Source organism: Tenrec ecaudatus, chromosome 8, assembly GCF_050624435.1.
Source record: "Tenrec ecaudatus isolate mTenEca1 chromosome 8, mTenEca1.hap1, whole genome shotgun sequence".
Taxonomy (NCBI): domain Eukaryota; kingdom Metazoa; phylum Chordata; class Mammalia; order Afrosoricida; family Tenrecidae; genus Tenrec; species Tenrec ecaudatus.
In genome coordinates, this window is record NC_134537.1 from 28,140,580 (window position 1) to 28,164,300 (window position 23,721).

General features: G+C 47.3%; 1 protein-coding gene across 1 annotated transcript in view; it reads right to left on the minus strand.

Moving 5' to 3' along the window:
* The window catches only part of DGKG (diacylglycerol kinase gamma), a 273,423-nt gene that overhangs the window by 16,618 nt on the left and 233,084 nt on the right, over positions 1–23,721 (minus strand). Inside the window, exons 23-24 of the mRNA XM_075556178.1 lie at positions 10,508–10,628; positions 8,014–8,074 (exon numbers count right to left, since the gene is read on the minus strand). Coding sequence (XP_075412293.1) covers positions 8,014–8,074; positions 10,508–10,628 — 182 coding nt within the window. The remainder of the gene's footprint in view (positions 1–8,013; positions 8,075–10,507; positions 10,629–23,721) is intronic.

Here is a 23,721-nt window from a genome sequence, read left to right on the forward strand (position 1 = left end):
ACTTGAAAGACATGGACAACTTCTTGGAAAAACAATCACTCCCTAGACTGTCCCCAAAGGATGTCAAGAATCTCAACAGACCCATAGCAATTGAAGAAATAGACAAGGTTACCAAGGGATTACCAACCAAAAAAATCCCCTGGACCAGATGGCTTCACTGGAGAATTCTACCAAGCATTTAGGAAAGAACTAACACCAATCCTACACATATAAGTTTAATGCAATCCTGATACAGTTACCCTCATCTTTCTTCAAAGAAATGGAAAAACTGATTGCCAATTTCATATGGAGAGGGAAGAAGTCCAGAATTAGCAGAGAAACCCTCAAGAAGAAGGACACAGTGGGAGGTCTTGCTTTACCTGACTTTAGCACATACTATACAGCCACAGTTGTTAAAACCACATGGTACTGAAACAATGACAGATACTCAGACCAATGGAAAAGAAATGATAACCCAGAAATAAAATCATCAGCATACAGACAACCGATCTTGGACAACAGTCTAAAAAATATCCAATGGTAAGCAGATGTCTACTTTAACAGGCGGTACTGGAAAAAATAGATATTTACCTGCAGAAAAATGAAGCAAGACCCTTATCTTACTCCATGTACAAGAATAAACTCAAGGTGGATCACAGACCTTGAAGTTAAACCCCAAACTATTAGGGTCATCAATGAGGGAATTGGGACCAACTTGAGAACTTTGGCACAAGGAATACATAGGCTATCAGAAATAGGGAAGGCCACAAACACATAGGAGGCACAAACTGACAAATGGGATATACTGAAGATAAAACACCTGTGTACATTGAAAGAATCCATCAAGAGAGTAATAAGAGAGTCCATGGACTGGGAAAACATCTTTAGCAATGACACATCTTACAAAGGCCTTATTACTAAAATCTACAATACTTTGCTAGCTTCCAAATACAAAAAAACCTAATTTCCCACTCAGGAGGTGGGCAAAGGACCTGAACGAAATTTCACAGGGGCAGAAATCTGAATGGCCAATAAACATACAAGGAAATGTTCCCGATCTTTAGCCATAAGAGAAATGCAAATTAAAACAACAATGAGGTACCACCTAACACCCTCCAAGATATCCCAATTAAAAAAATCAGAAAGCAACAAGTGTTGGAGGGGCTGTGGGGAGACAGGAACTCTCATCCACTGCTGGTGGACCTGTAAGTATGTACAGCCACTATGGAAATCAATCTGGTGATATCTAAAACAGATGGAAATCGAGTTACCATAGGACCCAGCAATCTCCCTACTGGGCATGTACCCAGAAGAGGCAAGAAACAAACCACAGCAAGGCATCTGTGCTCCAATGTTCATTGTGGCACAGTTCACAATTGCAAGGAGTTGGAAACAACCCAAATTTCCATCAACTGACGAGTGGATTAAAAAGCTTTGGACAGGAACCCAAGCGGAAGGTGAGTTTTGAAAATGATGAGGGCAACGAATGTATAAGGGTGCTTTACTCAATTGATGTATGTATGGATTGTGATAAGAGTTGTATGAGCCCCAATAAAATGATTTTTAAAAAAAACTGTGGTACATACCTACAATGGAGTACTACGCATCGCTAAAAAGCAGTGATGAACGTATGAAGCACATCGCTGCATGGGAAGAACTGGAGGAAATCATGCTAAGCGAAGCAAGCCAAGCACAAAAGGACTAGTACAACATGAGTTGGCTGAGGTAAGCTTAAAAAAATATTCAAAAGGGGCATGGGGAAAAAGTTACTGGATATAAACATCCTGGGGTGAGGACAGCACAGTATGGCAGGGACCCGACCAAATACAGGGATACATATGGTAGCCAACTAAAAAGGAGGCGTGGAAAGGGAAAAAAAATAATAAAGGAATGGGTAGCGGAGGCACAGGGTACTAACCCACCCAATGGGAGGGTATTGTTTATATCTCCACAGGGAAAGAGGGACCAGACTTCAACCCAGTGCTCCAAGATGTGAATGCAACATGCTGGCGTGGAGTAGGGAACCCGTGGAGAGGTCTGAGGGGCTGGCCCCAATCCCAACTACTATGTGGACACCTGTCCCAGAAGAATTTATTTCAAAGGACGGCATTGAATCTGAAGCTCTGGGAGAGGGACATGTATGATCGGAGCACATGGGAGCAGATGAAGGCAGAAGAGGAGAGAGTGGAGCACATCCTGGCCCAACAGACCTTGAGGACAATGTTCCTGCCCAGAGTAGCCAGTCCACAGAGAGGACCACATGGCCGGCCCCAGTATAAGAAACGACGTTCCTCAGTGACCCATAGCCCTACAAGGGACAACACAAGAGACACGGTGTGGGAATTGTGCCCGATCTGATCCCTCCACGAGGCAAAACACTAAGGGGGTGCAACAGAACAGCAAGGGAACGGAGCAGCGAGGTCCTCAGGGAATGCCGAAGGTAGACTGTGGGGACAGGGGCTTGGTGCCCCAACAGACTGGACTGGAAAACACTCCTAAAGGCCACAAACAGTCCTTGAACTAACTATAAGTTTTCTTTCTTGATGTTTTCTTTTTTTTTTAATCATTGGTTTGTTGTATATTGTTGCCTGGTTTTGCTCTGTCTTGCTTTTGCACATGTTATTATCTCAGCAGGTCTGTCTAAATAAGATAGGCTAGATGAACAATCTGGAGGAGAAAACAATGGGATTGACAATTCTGGGGGGACATGGGAAAGGGGGAGGTAGGGGAAAAGGTAGTGGTGTTAATAAATTCAGGGACAAGAGAAAAACAAGTGATCCAAATCGGTGGTGAGGAGGGTGTAGGAGGCCTGGTAGGGCATGATCAAGGGTAATGTAACCAAAAGGAATTACTGAAACCCAAATGAAGACTGAGCATGATAGTGGAACAAGAGGAAAGTCAAAGGAAATAGAGGAAAGAGCTGGGAGGCAAAGTGCATTTATAGACGTCTAGATAAAGGCATGTACATATGTAAATATATTTATATATGAGGATGGGGAAATAGAACCATGTGTATATATTTATAGGTTTAGTATTTAGGTAGCAGAAGGAAATTGGGCCTCCACTCAAGTACTCCCTCAATGCAAGAATACTTTGTTCTATTTAATTGGCATTCTATGATTCTTATCTTCCCTACACAACCGCTGAAGACAAAGTGGGTGAATAAGCAAATGTGGTGAAAAAAGCTGATGGTGCCCAGCTATCAAAAGATATAGCATCTGGGGTCTTAAAGACTTGAAGGTAAACAAGCAGCCATCCAGCTCAGAAGCAACAGAGCCCACATGGAAGACGCACACCAGCCTGCATGATCACGAGGTGCTGAAGTGATCAGTTATCAGCCATCAAAGAACAAAAAAATCATATCATATCGTGAACGAGGGGGGGAGGGCAGTGGGGTAACCCGTTTGTAGGCCACCATACATCCCCTTACAGAAGGGTCTCAGGGAGGAGATGAGCCAGGCAGGGTGCCATGTAGCAATGATGAAACATACAACTTTCCTCTAGTTCCTAAATGCTTCCTGTCTCTGCCCCCCACTATCATGATCCCAATTCTACCTTACAAATCTGACTAGACCAGAGGATGTACACTGGTACAGACAGGAACTGGAAACACAGGGAATCCAGGGCGGAAGATCCCTTCAGGACCAGTGGTGTGAGTAGTGATACTGGGTGGGTGGAAAAGGGGGATCTGATTACAAGGATCTCCATATAACCTCCTCCCTGGGGGACGGACAACAGAATAGTGGGTGAAGGAAGACGTCAGACAGGGCAAGATATGACAAAAATAATAATTTATAAATTATCAAGGGTGTTGGGAGCAGGGAGGGAGGGGAAAATGAGGAGCTGATGTCAGGGACTTAGGTGGAGAGTAAAGGTTTTGCGAATGATGAGGGCAAAGAATGTACAGATGTGCTTTACACAATTGATTTATGTATGGATTGTGATAAGAGTTGTATGAGCCCCTAATAAAGTGATAAAATGAACATATTTGACATTATCATTTCTTACTTTTAATTTCTATGTGCATTACAAAGGATAAATCAAAAGATATTGGATATATATGTTAAAATATATATTACTATGCTTTATGTATATCTGTCAAAAGAAGCATATAATGAAAAATTTTAATCAAATATTAGATCTTAGGTCTTTCATTAGGGGAGCGTAATCCATTTATGTTTGTTATTAGTATAGACGTATTTATAATCTTTCATCTTCAAAAACATTTTATATATTTTTTGATGATTGCTTTCTGCCATGTGCTATACAAATGATTCACATATTTTTAACATTTTTTAGATTTGTTAAGTTTTAGCTGTACTAGCTATGAAAGTGTCCTTCTGATTTATACTTTGTAATTATCAGAGAGAGAAAATGAAAAACATCATATTTTTACTATTCCTGCCATAATATCTTCTACCTGCATTCTGTCTAAGTTAATAGAACATTAGGTTTGAGATCCAAATGATTAATGTCTACACCATGTATCTTTCCTTTCAAAGAGCGGTTTCTGCCATTCAATTGCCCCTTTAATGATTAACAGTTTTAAATTTTAATTTAAAACTTCAATTTAACACCTTTACATTATTACTCAAAGTTATTTTGTGTTTTGATGTCCCATTCTTACGCTTTCAGTTTTGAATCTCTTCTTGTTGGGCACACGCTTTTAAGAAAAGTACATCTGCATAGATCACTTGCAAATGGCTTTCTTTTGCCTTCACATATGCATTTCCATGAACTTCACACCATAAAATCATGAGTTGTAATTCCCAAAGGGTGACTATAAGTCAGGGTGGAGTCCTGATAAGAACCATATTTGGCTACTTCAAAAAGCAGTGCCCTGACTTTGTGGCATGGCAATGTAGCTTTCAGATGGCATCAAATCAATGACATTGACCTGGGCAAGCAAGGTTGACTGTCTTCCTGCCTTTCTTTAGGAAATAAGAGCTTGGATGGGATTTCTTAATTTAGCTCCATCAAAATTATAAGTAGTACAGCTGCTGGCAACTGGACATCCCCTTACAGAAGGGTCATAGGGAGGTGATGAGCCAGTCAGGGTGCAATGTAGCCATGATGAGAGATACAACTTTCCTCTAGTTCTTAAATACTTTCTCCTCCCTCCACCTCCAAGCATCATGATCCCAATTCTACCTTACAAATCCAGCTAGGCCAGAGGATATACACTGATACAGATGGGAACTGGAAACACAGGGAATCCAAGACAGATGATCCCTTCAGGACCAGTGTTGAGAGTGGCGATACCAGCAGGGTAGAGGAAGGTTGGGGTGGAAAAGGGGAACCGATTACAAGGATCTACATATAACCTCCTCCCTGCGGGATGGACAACAGAAAAGTGGGTGAAAGGAGACGTCGGACAGTGTAAGATATGACAAAACAACAATAATTTATAAATTATCAAGGGTTCATGGGGGATGGGGAGCAGGGAGGGAGGGGAAAAAATGAGGACCCAATGCCAGGGGCTCAAGTAGAAAGCAAATATTTGACTCTCACTAATTCACTCACTCACTCACTCTAATTCACTCACTCACTCTCACTAATTCACTCACTCACTCTCATTAATTCACTCACTCTCTCACTCACTTACTCTCTCACTAAAAAAGAAAAAAAAAAGCAAATATTTTCAGAACGATGATGGCAACAAATGTACAAATGTGCCTTATACATTGGATGGATGGATGGATTGTAATAAGAGTTGTACAAGCCCCCAATAAAATGATTAAAAAAATTATAAGTAGTAGAATTTCCCTTGATTGTTCCTAATTATAGCAATGTGGTAAGCTATTATTAGTTTAGCTATAGTGTATTTTTATCTTTTCATAATCTTCATAATGTCAGAAGTTGAGGAAAGATTTTGCCGAAGAGTTTCTACTTTTGATACAGAGGATGGCATTTCTAGAGTCTAGCAATCAGTGCTATAATTTACAGTACACCTGGGTTAATGAGCTTGACTGCTAACTGAAAGGTCGCAGGCTCTAGTTTATCCAGGCATGCCTCGAAAGAATGACCCAGGGATCTCTGCTTAAAAACTCAGCCCTGAAATCCTTTGGGGCAGAGTTCTACTCTGACACAAATGGGTCACTATGAGTCAGTGTCGACTCCCTAACAAACTGGCCTGGTTTATGGAACGAGTTACAGAAATGCACGTAGGCTGGACCTTGTAGAAGTCTTGTGAAAACCCTCTCCTTGCTCCAACAGTAGAAAACCACGTGATGGCCTGAAGTTCTGAATGGTTTGGAATAGCAGGTACCTCAATTGCCCATCAGTGTGAGAAAGCTTAGAAACAATGGTCTTTCAGGATGTGCACATAAACCACAATACTGAGGGTTTTACTGAAGAAGCGCTAGAAAGAACAAAATATAAAAATAAAAAAAAAGGTTTCTCTTAGCCATCACATTTCCAGCTGGGTTTCTACGAGGGAAGGAAGCCTGACTCCTGTAGTCATAAAGGAAATGGAAAACTGTTTTAGGTCTGGTTAGTCAGGGGGTCCCTTTATTTTTATTTAAAACTTTTGAGTATAACCTGGGTGGAGGGTTGCAGAGATCATCTGTTTTACATTCAACGATCCATACACATTTGTTTCATCTCCTTTATTGTAATTCCATCAGTGTAGTATCACTTATTCTGCGTCTTCCCTGTGTTATCTGTTTCCATTCCTACTTCTTTCTTAATCCTTCTGAACTGTGTTCTTGGAAAAATGCTGCCTACTGATTTTAAACGACTGCTTATACTCTTCCCTTATCGACTTGTCTATTGCTTGGCTTAAAACTGAGCCATGGGGGTGAGTTCATTTCTAGACTGGAAAAGACCAAGGGCTATTGTCTTGGAGGCTCCACCCATCTCTAGCTGAGCAGTATGCCGAGTTCTATGATTCTGAAGTTTGGTCCACCTTTTTCTCTCACTCTATCCAAGACTTTCTATGGCAGTGGGTCTCAACCTTCTTAATGCTGCGACCCGTTAATCCATTTCCTCATGTTGTGGTGACCCCCCACCATAAAATTATTTTCGTGGCTACTTCATCATTGTAATTTTGCTACTGTTATGAATCAGGTGACCTTTGGGAAAAGGGTCGCAACCCACAGGTTGACAACCCCTGTTCTATGGGATAGTTTTCAGAGGCGGTGCAGTAGTAGTTGGGCAACATCTAGTTCTTAAAGTCTCAGGGATGTGGAGACTGATGTGTGGTCCATTTATCCATTCGACTCATTGTTTCCATGTGTCTTTCAGTTTTTATTACTCTTCTTTCCTCCACAGGAGCCCTGGTGGCACAGTGATGGTGCATTGGGCTATAAGCTGCAAGGTCAGCAGTTCAAATCCACCAACTGCTCCTCAGGAGAAAGACGAGGCTTTCCACTTCCATAAACAGTTTCAGTCTCAGAAACTCGTTTCTACCCTGTACGACAGGGTTGCTATGAGCTCGCATTGATTCGTTGCCAGTGAGTTTGATCTGATTTTTCTTTCTTTCTTTCTGACAGCAATGTTGTTGAGGAACTTCTACAAACCAGGCATTGTGCTAGGGGCTGGGGAGGGCACCATGAGCAGAATAGAATCTTTGTGCAGTTCCCCTTTCAGTGAACTTCTCCTGCACAGCTGTGGGGCGTTCTCTCCCAGGGGCTCAGTGGTCACAGCAGTGAGGTAGAAATCCTACGGTAGGTGTGCAGATTTGCCTTCGAGAGTCGGGAGAACATCCGAACTGAGGTGCACATCAGAAACAGTCTTCCTTTGGGGGTATTACGTCCCCTGTGGCTGGAATGACTCAAGCTAAGGTTTTCAGTATACTGTGGGGGAAGTTTTAGAATTCCCAAACCAGAATTGTGAGCTCTTGAAAGACAGATTTGTATCTCATTTGGTTTTTATTCCTGGTGCCTAAATGAATGGAGGGATAAATAAAATGGAAGAGAGGGTGTGCTCCTGGTATACCAAAGCCCCATGTAACCCCGAGGCTCAGCGATTTCACACTAACTCAGTGCCCCAGTCATGTTTCTCATCCCCATTTCAAAGACTGCGAAAACTCACCGTGCAAGGTGGCTGCATCCAGGGCTCCCCATCCACCTGCATCGGCAGCAGCTTGTTAGTCCTGGAACGCCCCAAACCAAGAGAACACAGTGAGTTTCCTGGAACTAAAGGAGCTAGGTTATCCAACCCGAGAAAAAGGAGTGGGAAGACCTTGCCTGCCCATCTCAGAATGGTTTCCAGGACTATCTGGGAGATCTTGTTCAAAGTAGACTTCTGACTTCATCTCAGGGATTTGACTGGGCATGTCTGGGGCCAGGCCCAAGAATTTCTTCTTTAAAACACGGTGGGTGATTCCATTTTCTTGGGCCACAGACTGAAGTTTGAGAAACACTACTTCCAATAAGCAGGGAACTCAAAGAAGCAGCTTGGGAAATGGCGGTCACAAGGATGGCAGTACCAGCATTGAGTAGAGCAGACCCTCAATTAAACAATTAGCCCAGGGGGTCCTTCCAGTCATGTCCAAAGCCCAACTCTTTGGGTTATGACATAGCCTGGAGTCTATGTTGAGGGAAAGATTACATCATGTCAATGAGATCATGTCTCCAACCTATGCAAGTATATGGCTCCGTTCTGAGTGTGTCTTGCCTTGTAGGCTAACTGAACCATCTCTCTACCTCCTGAACCACCATGCACTCTGGGTTGTGTGTCCTGTGGACTTGATTTAGTTGAGAAAGTGAATCACCTGAGAATATTCTCCCATGCCTGGGAGGAAGGAGCAAGTGATGGCTTGTTTGCATGGGGCAAGGCTTCTGTAGTTTATGAATTTCTTAAGGAGATGAAAGCCCTTCCTTCTGACTTCCTTCTGTGGCAGAGTCTGAATTTGGACTACACTGACACGTGAGAAAGGGCAGGTCCTCTTGCAGAGCTGAGGGCACAGGGAGCAGCTACCGCCCACTGACCGTACCCTTCTCTGGGTTTGACATCTGCCTCTCCATCCAACAATACAAACAAATAGTAAGAGGAGAGACAATGGCATTTTGGCTCTTGGGGGCAAAGGGAGAAAACAGGACATTCCCAGGAGGATGGGGCGTAAGGGTCACCTCCTGCTTCTTCTGGAAAGAATATGACACATGAAGAAAGTCTTCGTGTGTGTGTGTGTGTGTGTGTTCGTTCCTCGGAGCCTAAGATATCACGTTCTCCCTGGCCTCTGTAGTTAGGGCTCCCAGAACTACTTTTGGTTAGAATCACAGAGAATGGGTGGGGTGGGGACTAGAGAGAGGAATTGGGGAAATCGGGGCTTTAGCACAAAAGCAGCTCTGAATGGAAGAGGAGGGAGACTTTGGGGAGTAATAGAGGAGAGAGAGGAAATTAAGTCCAGGGACTAATGAGATCATTTGCTTTTAAAAGATACCATGTTGGGGCCTTTGTGGGGTATGCTGGGTCACTCCTGGCACAGTTTCCCCAAATATGGTCTGAGGGCACTTGCCCAGGAGGTTCTGGGAATGGAGGGCTAGGCGGTCAAGGTGAGGCCCTTCTCGCTATCTCTATGCTAATAGACCTGATCTCTAGGAATAACATAGAAGAGGCTTCTGAAACAACTTAAGACAAAAGGTGCATTTATCCAATAGAAACAATGGAAATCAAAGCACCATTCTATAAGATCCCATCTGTCCAGAGCCTGGAGCAGCTAATGTGTGTCATTCATACCCTGAAGAATTCATAGTCAAATGATGCTGACACAGATGATTTAGCTCTAGCAAAGCATATGAATGGGGCTTCAAAAATTCATGGAAAAGTAAAATGAAAAGATAATGCAATTTTTTTCTGTGAACTTTTTGAAGTCCCCTCACACAGGGTTACAAACATCTGACTTACAGACAACTCCTACCCGCCCTTTGCGTTTGGTGAAATTCCCCTCATTTTGAAAGGATTGAACCCGCCCCTCCTCATCGTATCTTCTTCATCACACCACCTTCACTTGCTGCAGGTGCAGTTTACAGGATTGAACCAGGCGCTGAGTTTTTACTTGCACTAAAGGAAGACCAAGTGAGAACTGTATGCACCTGCTTGGACTTACCTATGAAACTCTTAAAGACACAGGGCCAGACCTCGTTCATAATCTGGGGACTGCTTGTGTGGGAAATAGCATGTCCAAGGCCATTATCCAGAAAGAGCAGGACAGAGAACCACGTTTCTGTCAGACCGCACTCTCGGGGACACATCTAACATTTTCACTGTATAGATCACAAAAGCAAGGGATTGGTTTTGATTCTCTGTGCTTTATACTCTTCTCTTCTGTTGAGGGAATTTCATCTGCTTATTTCCAGAGAACAGCCCAGTGGTGCAGTGGGCCCTGCAGTGGGTATCCTACATGGACACACTATTCTTGGTTTGGAAAATGGCCAGGCAAGGTACTCTTTCTAAATGTTTGCAAGCTTCTGGCTCCCACAACTCTTCCTGTCCCGAAATCCAAGACGGCTTCCTAGCTGTTGCCTAGAAGTCTGGGCAGAGAGATGGAGAGACTGGGAGGCCCTTGGGTCAGGACGCAGCGTACCTGATGGTGATGCAGGAGCACTGGGCCAGCCTCCTGCCCGCACTCTTCAAGCCAGTGTAGATCTGCCCCATCTCCATGGCGCCTTCCAGCCCCACCACTTCAAGTTGCTGGTCACTGAGGTCTGCAGAGTGAGATAAACAAAAGCAGTGCATGTATTACTTCTGTTCCTCGGGCTCGTTCCAGCCAGAAAGCTTGGTCCCTGGATGGCTACCCCAGATCCATCAATATCCCTGTCCTTCCTTCCTTCCCCTTGAAGAGCGTTTTCAAACTCACTCTGACTAAACGTTTCCCCCAAAGGTCAATGCGTGTACCTTCAGGAACAGAAGCTCGGTTTTGTTTGATTCAGAACATGAATATGCATCCAGTACCATAGGTTGGCATACAAAGAAACCTCTTCAAAGGTAGAATAATCTAAATGTAAATCAGCTATTTCTGAAATAACTCCCAGCCCCTGTGCATCTCAAGCGACACTGGTTTGGGATTAGGAAAGAATGGGAATGCTGACGAAGATCGTTATCCATCGCTGGATCAAGTGTCTCTTCTGTGAATAACATCTTGGCCCCACTGGGGATGACTGATGCCTCACTTGGCCTGTGACAAGCCTCCGCTGGGCCAACCTCCTTGGACATCCTCTGGGAAACGAGTACCTCTTCCAGGACACCAGGTGCCTAGTCTGAGCCAAGGAAGGACAGATAATATGAGTCTCAGGCTCCGAGAGGCACCTGGCAGCCATGGCCTCCTGACCGAGAACCTGAGAAGAGCCGTATTTTTTCAGCTTCTCTAAGGCTTGGATGGTGCCTACCCTGTTTCTTGTGAAAGCCACGGCAGGATTAAGGGTGGATGTCAGTCCCAAGACAATTTCTTACAAGGCAGCTTTTATGAATCTAAAAAAAAAAAAAAAAGCAAAACTAAAGGGGCAAACCCTTTATTTTTTAACCCTTTTCATTAGGTGAGAGAGGCAAATTCTGTATGAGCGCTGATTCCTGAATGTACCGAGGCAAGGGGCTCTTTCTCAGGGGCCTGGCTATTGTATAACCTCCAACCAACGTCAATTAGTCAGAAGGCTGTGTGCATCCAAATGCTTTTGCTTATTTGGCGACAGCTCCTGCCTTCTTTGGGGTCTCCTGGTAGAGTATAAAAGTGTTCGTTAAGATTGGCAAAGGGAGATCTGGGGTCGTCGTTATTCTTGTTTAGAAGATGAACTATTGTTTAACAAACATTCTCTCGATGGACGGATTTCTAATGAGGACACCATTGGGCCAATCACAGATGCGTCCACATTGCCGCTGTCTAACCAACTTGTAATCAACGACTGACATCATCTGCCCAGATACACAGACTGCAGTAGGCCTTCAGTGACAGGCACAGGGCTGTCCCCGCCTCTGTCCATCGACACTCCCACATCTGAAAAAAAGATACTGCCTCCTGACACTCCTTTGGATCTCCTTTGGACTGGGAGCAAGTCCTGGAGGGGCAGTGTTTATTTAGGAGAATGCTCTAGGCTCTCTGAAGGAGTTTGGTTGAATAAACAATGAATATCTAAGCTTGGAGTCACTTAATTAGTTCCTTTCTTACCAAAGAGGGTTAGAGAACCACGGGATAGTCTTCATTTACTGTGCTGTTCTAAAAGTGTCTGTAAAAACAACGTGGGCGAAGAGAGAAAGGTGGGGAGGGGCAGAGAGGAGGAGGAGGAGGAGGAAGGGGAGGAGGAGGAGAAGGAAAAGGAGGAAGGAGAGGAGAAGGGAGAAAGAGGTGTATAGAGGGTGAGGGAGTTCTCTTTCGGTAGGAGAGAGGTGGAGTCGAGAAAGAGAAGCAAACTTTAGACGTTTCTCTAGTCCCAGAATGACAGATGTCAAATATGTTGCTTTTTGTCCCAGGCTTTGGTTATCTGACAGCACTGTGATAGTTCCCTGCTCTCCCTCCTGGAAATGTTCCCTGGTAACAAAATGTTCTAAGAAGCGGAGAACTTAATAGACTCAAGTGTTTCAGCTTTTACAACGTCTTGGTCTTTTAACAAATTTTCCTGTTAAATGGCTTTAACTTGAAAGTTGTTAGCACTGCCCACACATTACCTGCTTCCTGGCTCTGGGAGAGAAGTAATGCAGGCTGATCTCATGGGTCTGGGGCAGGGGAGGGGGACCTCGCCCACCCACTCTGGGACGGAGGAGTTAATGCAGGGGAAGGGGCTGGCTTTCACAATGTGCCCGTCTGTCTTCAAATCTCTATTTTGGATCTTCCCTGGCAGAGATTAGCATGACTCCTGTCGAGGAAGGAGACAAGACTTGACCCAGCTGATCTTTCTTGCAGCTCCCTAGAATGCCTACCTGGAAGTTTGGAAGTAAAGAAACCTATCTAGCTTTGTTTCCCAAGCTTGTTGGACCACAAAGCCTGCCCTTACTGGGCCATCTACAAATAGCCTGTGGAATTCTTTGACAAACTTTAGAAAAGTCTGGCATCACTTACTTCACTTCCAGCACAGAGATATGCAGCCACAGATTAAAGTGGGAGTGAAAATGGAACAGAAAAGAATACGAGACAGTGTCTAGGGACACCAAGCAGTTGAGATGATTGGAAGAAGATTCCAAGACCAGGACATCTGATACATCATGCGGCTGCTTTATCTTAAGCACCAATGATTCATAGTGGTTTTCATATCATCACTGTACTGTCTTGATATTCTTTAACTCAGTCAGTATTAGCTAAGATGGGATGATTGTATACCTTAGGAAGACGGAAATTAATTAACTTCTTCATTCATTCTACAATCACCGAGTACCTGCCAATAACTAGACACCAAATTAAGAACTAGGATACAAAATGTTCTATCTTTGTGGGATGTTTGGCTTAGAAGGCAAACCAGAACTAGGAATGTTTTTTAAATGGTGTAATTGAGTTATAGAAAAAGGAACTCCTGCATGATTGATTCTACCTGGGCAGGGTAGGGAAGGAAGGTGCCAGAGACACTAAGCAAGAAATTGAGAGCTGAATGTCTAGGCCATTTCTAAGTTGTGAAGGGGAAGGAAGAGGGCAGTTCAGGAGGGGGGTGGGATAATTAGAGGCTGATAAGTAAAATTAACTTAGCAGTAAACTCACTCGGCAATTCCATTGGAAAATGTTTATAAATCTATATTTCTCCCATGGAGAATTATTGCCCAGAGCATCTTTTTTTTTTTTGGAGTGGGGGGCGGGGCAGAGCGACAAAGTTGGCAGTTCAAACCCACCAGCTGCTCTTTGGGAGACAGAGGAGGCTTTCTGCTCCTGTAAAGGTTTACGCCCTCAGAAAACCCAGGGAGCGGTTCTACTCTGTCCTGGGGTCAGGCTGAGTTGGAATTGAGTTGAGAGCAGTGGGGTTGGGCTTGGCTACAGGGCTGCATGGAGATCAAGGAGAGATGTGGAGGAGAAGGAGGCGCAAAGGAGGCGCAGAAAGGCTGACAGGAACAGCTGCTGTTTTGTAGATGCAAATCTGTTCAAGTCACCACCTGCCAGAGTTTAACAGGGGCACCGATGAGAGCCCCCGTGCTGGGGCAGAAGAAAGAGATGACGAAATGCACATTTTCTTTCCCAGTGATGAGGAGACTGTATATTGGAAGGGAATTTGACAAACTGTCATAAAAACGGTTGGATTTTCCTACCCCTTCAAGTACAATTTCTTTCCTAGTATTGGCCATCAAGAATCACTGGCAGAACAGAAGTTGGTACAAACACCCAGGCACCGTAGTGAACTCCCTTTTCCCTGTTTTGATACCTGAGGGATAATAGTGGGACAAATGATCAGCTATCCATAGGATGGAATTTCCTATTGCCATAAGTATTTCCAAAGCTTCAGTAACATAAAATATGGTTACAGTAGCACAGTAAGTGTAAAGGTGGGATATCAACTTGCTTATATACAACTGCATACCCCTAGACACAGGAAAAGGGCAATTCTAGCAAAATCTCCATCCAGCAGAATTCTGGGTAATTGGTTTAAAAGTGTTGATATCCAAATTGTTTTTCTTGGTGGCTTCTATTTTCTATGAATATATAATATAGGTATAACTCAGAAGTCATTAAAAAAATCTATCAACTGCTCTTCATGGTTATAAAGATGCTGCCCAACTTCCAGGCTTGATGCCCAAGGCCACTCCCCATCTGGCACCGGGCTACCTCTGCAGCTTTATTTCCTGACACTGCAGGGCTGGGCGCCTGCTCCAAACCCACTCCACAACCTGTCGTTGCCTAGGGAAACACCGACTCGCCCTCCCCCACGTTGACTTGTCCGTCAAAACTCAGTTCATGTGTCAGCGTCACCTTCAAGAAGTCTTCCTGGAGTTCTCCGCCAGCGGTTTGATCCGGGGTTTCTCCTCCACCATCCCAGGAAGACGTGGCCAGAAGGGAACAAGGTGGCCGGTGCTCCTGGCTACGGCCCAGAGATGGTTGCGGGTTCTACAGAAAGAGCCGAAGCACTGGGCCCACAGAGAGTAGGCCAGAAGGGACAGCCTGAGGTCTAGGGACAAGTGTTCTCGCACATGGGGTACGAGAAGGCTAGAGAGCGCTGCTGAGGGGAGGGCCTGTGGCCCCAGCGGAGGGCGGCCATAAGGATGAGGGTCACGGAGAAGGGAGCCCAGCGCGGTGGTGACTACACTTGGCGCATGTGAGCATTGTCAGGGAAGCTTTTAAAAATAATAATGGCCAGATCGCACTACACGGTTTTGTGATGAGGTGCGGGTAGCTGATGAGGGACCCCATGTAATAGGGCAGAGCTGCTCCATCGGGTTGCTTGGCCCTGTTCTTGTGGACACAGACGGAAAATCTTTCTCCCATAGAGCGACTGGGGTTTGAACCCCTAATTTCGTGGTTTTCAGCTGAGCCATCTGTGTACCGCGAGGGCTCTCGGTTGCACCCTGGCCCAGTGAAATAGGAAGGTGTGGCTGTGGCACTAGGAGGGTTTTGCCTTAAAGATCCCCAGGTGGTTCCAAAGTGCGGCCCGCTTCCGAAAGCACTGGCCTTGGCTGTTGGGTGGATCGCCCTGATGGGTCGTGGCTCTTGGCGTTGGTCTCAGAGCAGCTGCTTCAGCACCACTTGGGAACTTGTTAGAAAGGCGATTTCTTGGGCCTCGCCCACACCTGGTGGGGTCTAAATCAGAAACTCTGGGTTGGAGCCCAGCAATCAGGCTTTGAACTAGCACTTGGGGGGAGATTATGAGGCATTCCCAGGTTGAATGGGTGCCGCGGGCAATAAAAGTGCCCTGAGTGTATGCCGGAGCTGGTCGCTTTGATCTAGAGCTTCTTCCGTTCAAGGGAAAAAGGAATGCCAACTTCAACGTGTCCTTGTGAGGCCTCAGGGGCAGAGCCGTGTGTGAATGTGGATGGCACCCAGTAGGCACTCCGAATATTAACCTTTTCCTTTGCTGCCACAGTCTCCATGCCAACTCTGACCTGTCTGTCTCTCAGAGCTGTGTGCGCGCTCACCCCAAACACCAAACCCACTGCCGTTGAGTCAGCCCCAACCCACAGCGACCTACTAGGACAGAGCAGTAACCCTCAGGTGTCTGAGGCTGTGAATCTTGCTGGGCGAAGGCAGATTCATCATTCTCCTGAAGATCGGTGGCTGGGCTAAACGGCTGGCCTTGTAAGAGTCTGCAAATGACAATATTTGGACTAAAACATTTCCCCCTCAAATAGTCAATGTTCCTTAGAGGTTGAAATCTCCAGGCAGAGGCTGGTGAGCTTTAGATTTGGTGGGCATCCCGCTCAGTCGGTTGTTTCCTCTTTCAATCACTCTCCTCCTTTTATCTGCAAGGTCAGCAGTTCAGAAACACCAGCACTGCCGGGGAGAACAACCAGACTTTCTACTCCTGTCAGGACTTACAATCTCGGAAACTCGGGGCCAGTTCTACTTTGGCCTAGAGCTGTTATGAGTCGGCATCGACTTGGTGGTAGTGAGTTCGGTTTTAGTTTTGATCTCAATACCCTCATTTCGCCTTTACTTCCTTAGTCCACTGTTGAGCGGAGGAGTCAGAGTTTGAGATTAACAGGGCAGGCCAGCAGGGCTCTTGTAACTAAGGATGCTGCCCACTGGCCCCCTTCCAATCCTTTGGTAGCTCTGCAGGCCCAAGCAACAGCAAAGAGGTTCCTTAGCAAGCATGCAAGGTCATTCAGTATCTGACCCTGCTTACCACACAGGGATCCCCCTGAAGTATCCCTTTGCCTGGAGAACCCTGGATTGGCCTTCCAGGACACGTCAGGCACCAGGCTTGGTCCCTTTCCAGCACGATTACACTGTGTCTTCCTAACAAAGATGCTTTCTGTATCGACCACTCTCCCAAGCCCATTGCAAGGAGGCGGCAGACCCTTGTCCTAGTTTTCTCTGCATCTCCAGCAACTAGTCCAGGCCTAGGTCTGGAGAAGCCGCCCAGTAAATGTTTGCCGAATAAACTGAAAGGAGTAGATGTTGTTTTGCCAAAGACCTTGACAGGTTTGAAAGAGGAAAAGGAGAATAAATACTGATGATGATGATGAAGAAGCCTTCTCCAGATGGCAGGGCGACTGGGCTTTCCTTGAATTAACTCCTCCTCCTAATCATCTGCAGGTAGCAGGTGACGACATACGAGGGCCCAGGCTGGTTTTCCCTTCTCTCCCCTAATGTGTCACTTGAAAGATCATCCCATCCTGGCTGCTGGTTCACCCGAACACGATGAAAGGGAACTCCACGTATGGGTGGTGGGACTTGGGCTCCACCCTTGTGGTGCCTGGAGGAGGCATGGAGAGATCCGTAGCCTAACAGGATGCCTTGGCCACCTAGGTTCACGCCCACCCGACCCCCCACTCTTCTGCCCTCCAGGGTTCAGCTATGAGAGCTGGAATGGATCAGCCCAGGAACTCAGGCAACCACAGAGGCAGAGGCGAGAACCCTTCGTGATGGAGTTTCTGAGCCAGCCCACCAGCGTGGCAAGGAAGCCTGCCCTGTCCTCTGCAGTAGCTGGGTGACGCGATGGACTGTGGGCTCTGTCCCTTGGCCTGGGCCCCAGCAGCACAGGTGGACAGACAAGTCAGTGATCAGCGCTGTGGGCTGACATTCTATGTGTTAAGTGAGTAAGGCTAGAATAGTTAGCAAATGCTGATCGGAAGCACTTAGTGGCTGATTAATTAGAAATGCCAAAAGGAACTCACCGCTGCTCACTTAGTGACTGGCCTCTGATAGACAGGAAGGGAGTACCAGGGACAAAGGAGAAAGCAGGGAAACGCTACACTAAGTTCTTCGGGGGTGGGCTAATACCTTAGTGCCTGAACCAAACTCAGTGCCACTCATCCTGAACCTATAGGACAGAGGAGAACCATCCCTGTGGGCTTCCGATACTAACTCTTCACAGGAGTAGAAAGCCCCATCTTTCTCCCACAGGCCAGCTGGTGGTTTAGCAGCTCAACACATAACCACTACGCCACCCGGTCTCCTTGATAGCGTCATATAAACCCTATTGCCATTGGGTCATGGCGTGGATTCTGACTCTGAGAGAGGATACTGCAGGGTAGGATTGCTCCCTTGGGTTTCTGAGGCTGTCACTCTTTGTAGGTGCTTAGGGCCTTATTGTTCTCCCTGAAGGTGGCTGGTGGGTTTGAACCACTGACCCGATGGCTAGCAGCCCAACGCTTAAGCCACAGAACCACCAGGGTTCCTTAATCATCCCACAAACAACAAATTACATGTCTTGAGTAGATTGTCACAGCTGTAAAATAGGTGCATTAATAAGACCTACTTTGCTGGGCACGGAGCCCTGGTGGTGCACTGGGTTACTCGAGGTCAGCAGTTGGAAACCACCAGCTGCCCTGAGAAAGACAGATGAGGCTGTCGGCTCCCATGAAGACTCCAGTCTTGGATATGCACAATGGGAAGTTCTACCCCGTCCTATAGAGCACCGATGAGTCAGCATCGACTTGATGGCAGTCGGGGGGGTTGAATAAGTTTATGAACAAAGAGATGCAGAATGTGAAGGGGCACTGCCATTCCTAATCAGTGAGTCCTGCTCTGCTGTGGGGCCAGTTCGAGAGGTCTGCACAGACTCAGACCGTCCCGGCCATGACAGGCATCACCTCAGGCTCCTTTCTTGCCTCCAAATTCCCATGCAGACGGGTCACGGGCCCCTGGTAGTTAGTTCAGGCTCTCAAAACACACCAAAGCAGGTGTCAATCAGCCCGCCCCAACTTCCCACTGGGACAGGCCCGTGGAGCTGAAACGCTGCTCTGGGTTCAAGAGCCTCAAAGTTTGGGTTAGAAGTGAGGGAGCCTGACCTTAGCCTGGGGGTGGGGAAATAGAGAGGAGGCAAACGATTGCCTCCTGCCCTTCTGCAGGGGATGGGCCTTTGGGGTTTCCTTGGGCACAAAAGTGTAAGGAACGGGGGTGCATCTATGGAAAATAGAGCCCATGGCCATTAGTTTTAAATAGCTGAATGATTTCTCACATCTGGCCATAAACATGTCAACGGTGAACAGAAACTGCACATCGCCACCCCTTTCTTCCCAATCAAGTACCACCAGAGCACTCTAGATCTGCCCCGAGTTAGAAAGGAAGACTGAACCAGCCAGACGGAACTATATACTTGCCCAGCCCCACCTGGCTGCCAAAGCCTCAGACCTCCAGGCACCTCAACCATAACTCTCCTGATGAATGACTTATGGCTCACGGTGGTTCGGAGGTAGCATTTACTACCTATCCAATGCGCCTAACCCCCTGCTGTCCTCCGTCTGTACTGGAGAATTGCATGTTGCTGTGTTGCTGAACACGTTATAGTGGAGCTTGTACTAGAGAGTAAACTCTAAAGCGCTTGGTTTATGGAAGGCTGTGGTCTGCAGGGGGGGCCCTAACCCCCCCTGGAGTATTGCTGCTAGTTCTCTGTGACCATTAAACCAACAGTGTGGCTAGTGTGGACTGACGTCCTGCACAAATCTGGGAAAGGGCAGCTTGGTCCTTTAGGTAGATAGAGGGTGGTTGGACATAGACTACAGCTGCCTGGGGAGGTCGTTTTCCCTCAGGCTTACACAAAGAACGAGGGAAGTTGTCTGGGGCATCCTCTTAATTAAAAACCCAAAGAACCAAACCCACTGCCACTGAGTTGACTCCACCTCATAGAGACCCTTTATTACTTACCCAAAATGGCTCAATGGCATCTAAGTGGCACAGTCACGAGTCATACCCTGACCATGGCATGGCTAGAGAGATGTTCAAAGTCCTGGGACCAATCCTATGAGCTCTTTAAACCTGTAATTGTGTATACAATGTAAGCATGCATCCCTCCCCACCACGGACTTCTTTAGTCTAACCTGTGACAGTGATGGGCTGCCTTTTCACCAGTCTTGATTTCGCGATGACTACCCTTGTTTTCTATCATATATAATCATTCCCATAGCTGGGAATCAGCAGACTCCATTTCAGCTTCTGGGCTATGTATGTGCTGACGGATTCCTTCATTCTGGCTTGATTGTCTTTGTCCTGTTTAAGGCTTCATAAAAGGGTCTCTATCAAATATGTTTGACTCTGGCTGCTCCCCCCCCTCCCCCCCCGCCCCAGCACAGCTTAGAAAGGCTTAGCAATCTATCTCTGAAAATCAGCTAATGGATCATGATGCTCGGACCCACAATCAGTCACAAAGAAGACACAAGATGAAGAGGCCCTGGCTCCTTCATGCGTGGGGTCACCGTGAGTAAGGGCCATCTCAGAACAACACACGCTTGCCTGAGAGTGCCGGCTGTGAAAAGGGCACAGGGCAGCATCTGACCTCTGACTTCACAAAGGAGGAGACTGAAATTCAACATCAGCCCAAGGCCCAATGTTATGAGTTTCAGGTTAGTCATGCCTGCACCCTCCAACCTTCTTAACCAATTCTGTTATCAACCATTGCCCCTCCCAAGATACTACTCTCTGCCGGGTTCAAAACTTCATTGCCATGGCCACATAGAACTCACAGAAAATACTCACAAGTATGGACTTATGAAGGAAGCTAACAGATTACGACTTGGAATCAGAAATGCTCAGGATGCAGTTCTTCAAGTCAAGAGCATCTCTTCTCAACCATATAACAGGCAGACATTTCTCTAGTTCTCAGTCTCTCAGCCACATGGCCCCTTGGTCTCTCTCCTGCGTGGACAAATGTTATAAAACTCCTTTAATTCTGCCAATAAATCCCCAAAGGGCACTGCCCTCAGCCATAAGCCTTGGTCCCCATGAGGCACTCAGAAAACCAAGCTCCGCTGATTAAGGACCTACAGGCCCCACACTCTGCAAGCAAGCAACTTGCCTGAAGACACTCAGTTGACTCGCTCTGTGGGCTGGGGAGCCTAACACTGTCTTATGCTCCGGGTTCTGGCGCCTCTGCTCTCACTCCACCTGTGGCATCACAGCTCCGCGCCCTGGATCAAGAAGGTTCCGCATGCAGCCATTGAGGGGTCTAAGGATGCGTTCCACTCCTGACACTTCTTTCTCGATGGCAGTGCGATCTCCGGTTCATTTTATATCCGGCAATTAGCGTTGCAGGTTCCCACTGGCCATTGGGTGGGAGAAGGAGCCCTGGTAGTGTAGTGGCTCCGAACTGGGCTGTGATCCGATAGGTCGGCAATCACCAGGCACACCGCTGGAGAAAGACAGGGCTTTCTGCTCCTGTCAACAGTTATAGGCTCAGAAACCCTTAGGGGACCCGCTATGAGTCAGCCTCGACTCAGTGGCAGCACACTGAGTGCGAACATGCTGGCTAGGAAAGCCCTATCAAATAATTCACTGCACCACAGCGACCCACTGCCAGGATGGGGCCAGAGGGCCCCTGGCCTGAAAATGAAATAGGAAGGAAGGCTCAATCCTTGGAATTCCGAAAACTCAAGAAACAGAAGGTATTCCTGTCAAGCAAGCAGAGAGCCTGGGCTTTGGCCAGACTTGGGTTTCAGCACTTCTGCTCAAGTAAGTCCCTCCCTAGTTCTGTGATCCCGAGGGAAGTCTCTGAACCTCAGAGCCTGCCCTTGATCTGGGACTGGAGACACAATGACTTGCTCACAGGGCTGGCAGGGGGTTCAGCAGGCATGCCACCAAGCACCCTGGCCGCCCAGACCCTGGAGAGATGGCACTGCTGCGTGACCTGACCGTTTGTGTCCTCAGAAAGGGACTGCCGCAGGCAGCAGCTGTCTTTGCTTCCCAGCCAGTGCTGCAGATGGCCCAGGCCCACCATGGAGAAGGAGGAGAGGCGCATGGGCAGGGGCGGATGAGAAGAAGGGGGTGGGGAGTGAGGAGAGCGCTGAGGGAGAAAGCACCAGTGGGAAGGGCAGAGGCACCATGACCCACCCGGCAAGTAAAGCACCATTCCCCGCCCCCCGCCCCCCTTTTTCAGCTCACTTACTCTAAAGTGGGAGGAAGCTCGATTTTGTATTTGAAAACGACTTTCCTGTCCTTTCCCTGCGGTCACATGCAGGTGCGTGTCTGCATGCATGTGTGCATGTGTACGTGTGGTCCCTGGACTGAGCAGGGTGGAGGCGGAGCAGGACTTGGCCATCTTGAAGGCATGGCTTTGTTATGCCGTGGTGTTGTCTGGAAAGGGTTGGACTGCTGACCACGAGGTCTGTGGTTCAAACCTACTGGAATTTCATTGCGGGGGTGGGTGGGAGTTGAAGCTGTCTGCTCTTATAAAGACTCATGCCCTTGGAACCCTTGTGGGGGGACACTCTGATTTGGAATCAGCTTGCTGGTAGTGGGTGGAGCCTAGGTGTACACCTCCATCCCTCTGAGAGTTTTCTTCCTGCTATGCCCAATAAGGGGCACCCCACCTGCTGCCAGGTTTCGTCTCCTCCTGGGGCTCTGTACAGTCCCATGAGGGCATGGATGAGTTGCAGGAAGGTACCCAGGGGCCGCGGTCTCTGGGTCATCCAGTTGGGAAGCGGGAGGAAGACGAGAAGCAGCCACACTGCTTTTGGCTGAGGAGAGAGAAGCTGCACGGTCTAAGGGCAATGGGATGTGTGAGCTCAACAGGCAGAGCCTGGGAGTTTGGTCCCTGTACAGACCATGTGACCTTGGGGAAGCCCATTCCCTCCTTCAGGCTTCCGTGGAGCTATTCCAACCAAGATGGAGCCTGGATTTCCCGGGTGCTTGGATCAAGAGCTGACCGGCAGCAGTTCTTGCTTCTCTGGGCAGAATGCTCAGTGCAACCCTACACCCCGGGCAGGAAAACAAGCAGCACAGCGCGCAATGGCCAGTGCTGTGGGCTCCTTGGGGGGTGGGGGTGGGGCGCGGAGAGTAGTCCATTCTGTGTGGCTCCCTCCTTAAGGCTTAGCTATGGCTCTGAGGAAGGCTCGGTACATTAGGGGAGGGGACTCAACCTCCCTGCAAGGAGAGCGGGGGACACCAGGTGACTTCAGAAGCAGGAGTGGTAATGTACCTGCAGAGGTGTGTGGTGGGGAATTTCTCAGGAAGAACAATCTGGAAATGGCTTTGAAATGTCATCATACCACCAAGGAAAACCAAACGTGAGAAGGTCTCGGGAGGCCTGACAGGCAGTGGAGTTACAGGAAATCCCATGGTGTGTGTGTGTGTGTGTGTGTGTGTGTGTGTGTGTCCCAGTGAGGACCTGGAGGGAACAATCATAGCCCAGAAAAGGTTGTAGGCCCAGTCACACTTGCTTCACCAAGGTGACCACACTTTCAACCTGTGGCAACTCTGAGAGGCTGAACATCCCCCTCCTCTGCTCCCCCGCACACGGGAAACTCCCAGCTCAGAGCTGTTAAGATACTTGCTTAATATCACACAGCCGGCACATGGTGAAACTGGAATTCAAATCAAAGCTCCTGTGACTATAAATCTCAACTCGGAGCAGAGGAGTCAAGGCGTAGAAAATATGATAGGGGCCCTGAAGGCAGGAGGTGAGCTAGGTGGGGTGAGTTATTCTCAACTCCTCACTGTTATGCCTTTATTAGATGAGATGTTGAGTCCTAGCCCCTTAAGTAAAATACTATTTGGTGTATTATCTGTCATTATTTGACCCCCTGCGTTTAAGAAGCCTCAATTTCAGGCCTGGAGTGTGTAATAAAATAAATCCATCCATGGTGAGATTTTTGGGGTTAGCTCAAACCTGACCCTCAGGCATGACATAGCCAAGGTAAGTAGCAAACAACTACTCATCGCCCAGAGAAACACATACAGGTACCCCTAGCCCCCAAAAGGTACAGCCAGAGTGGTGACTGGTTGTTGGGGAGGAGTGGGGAGTG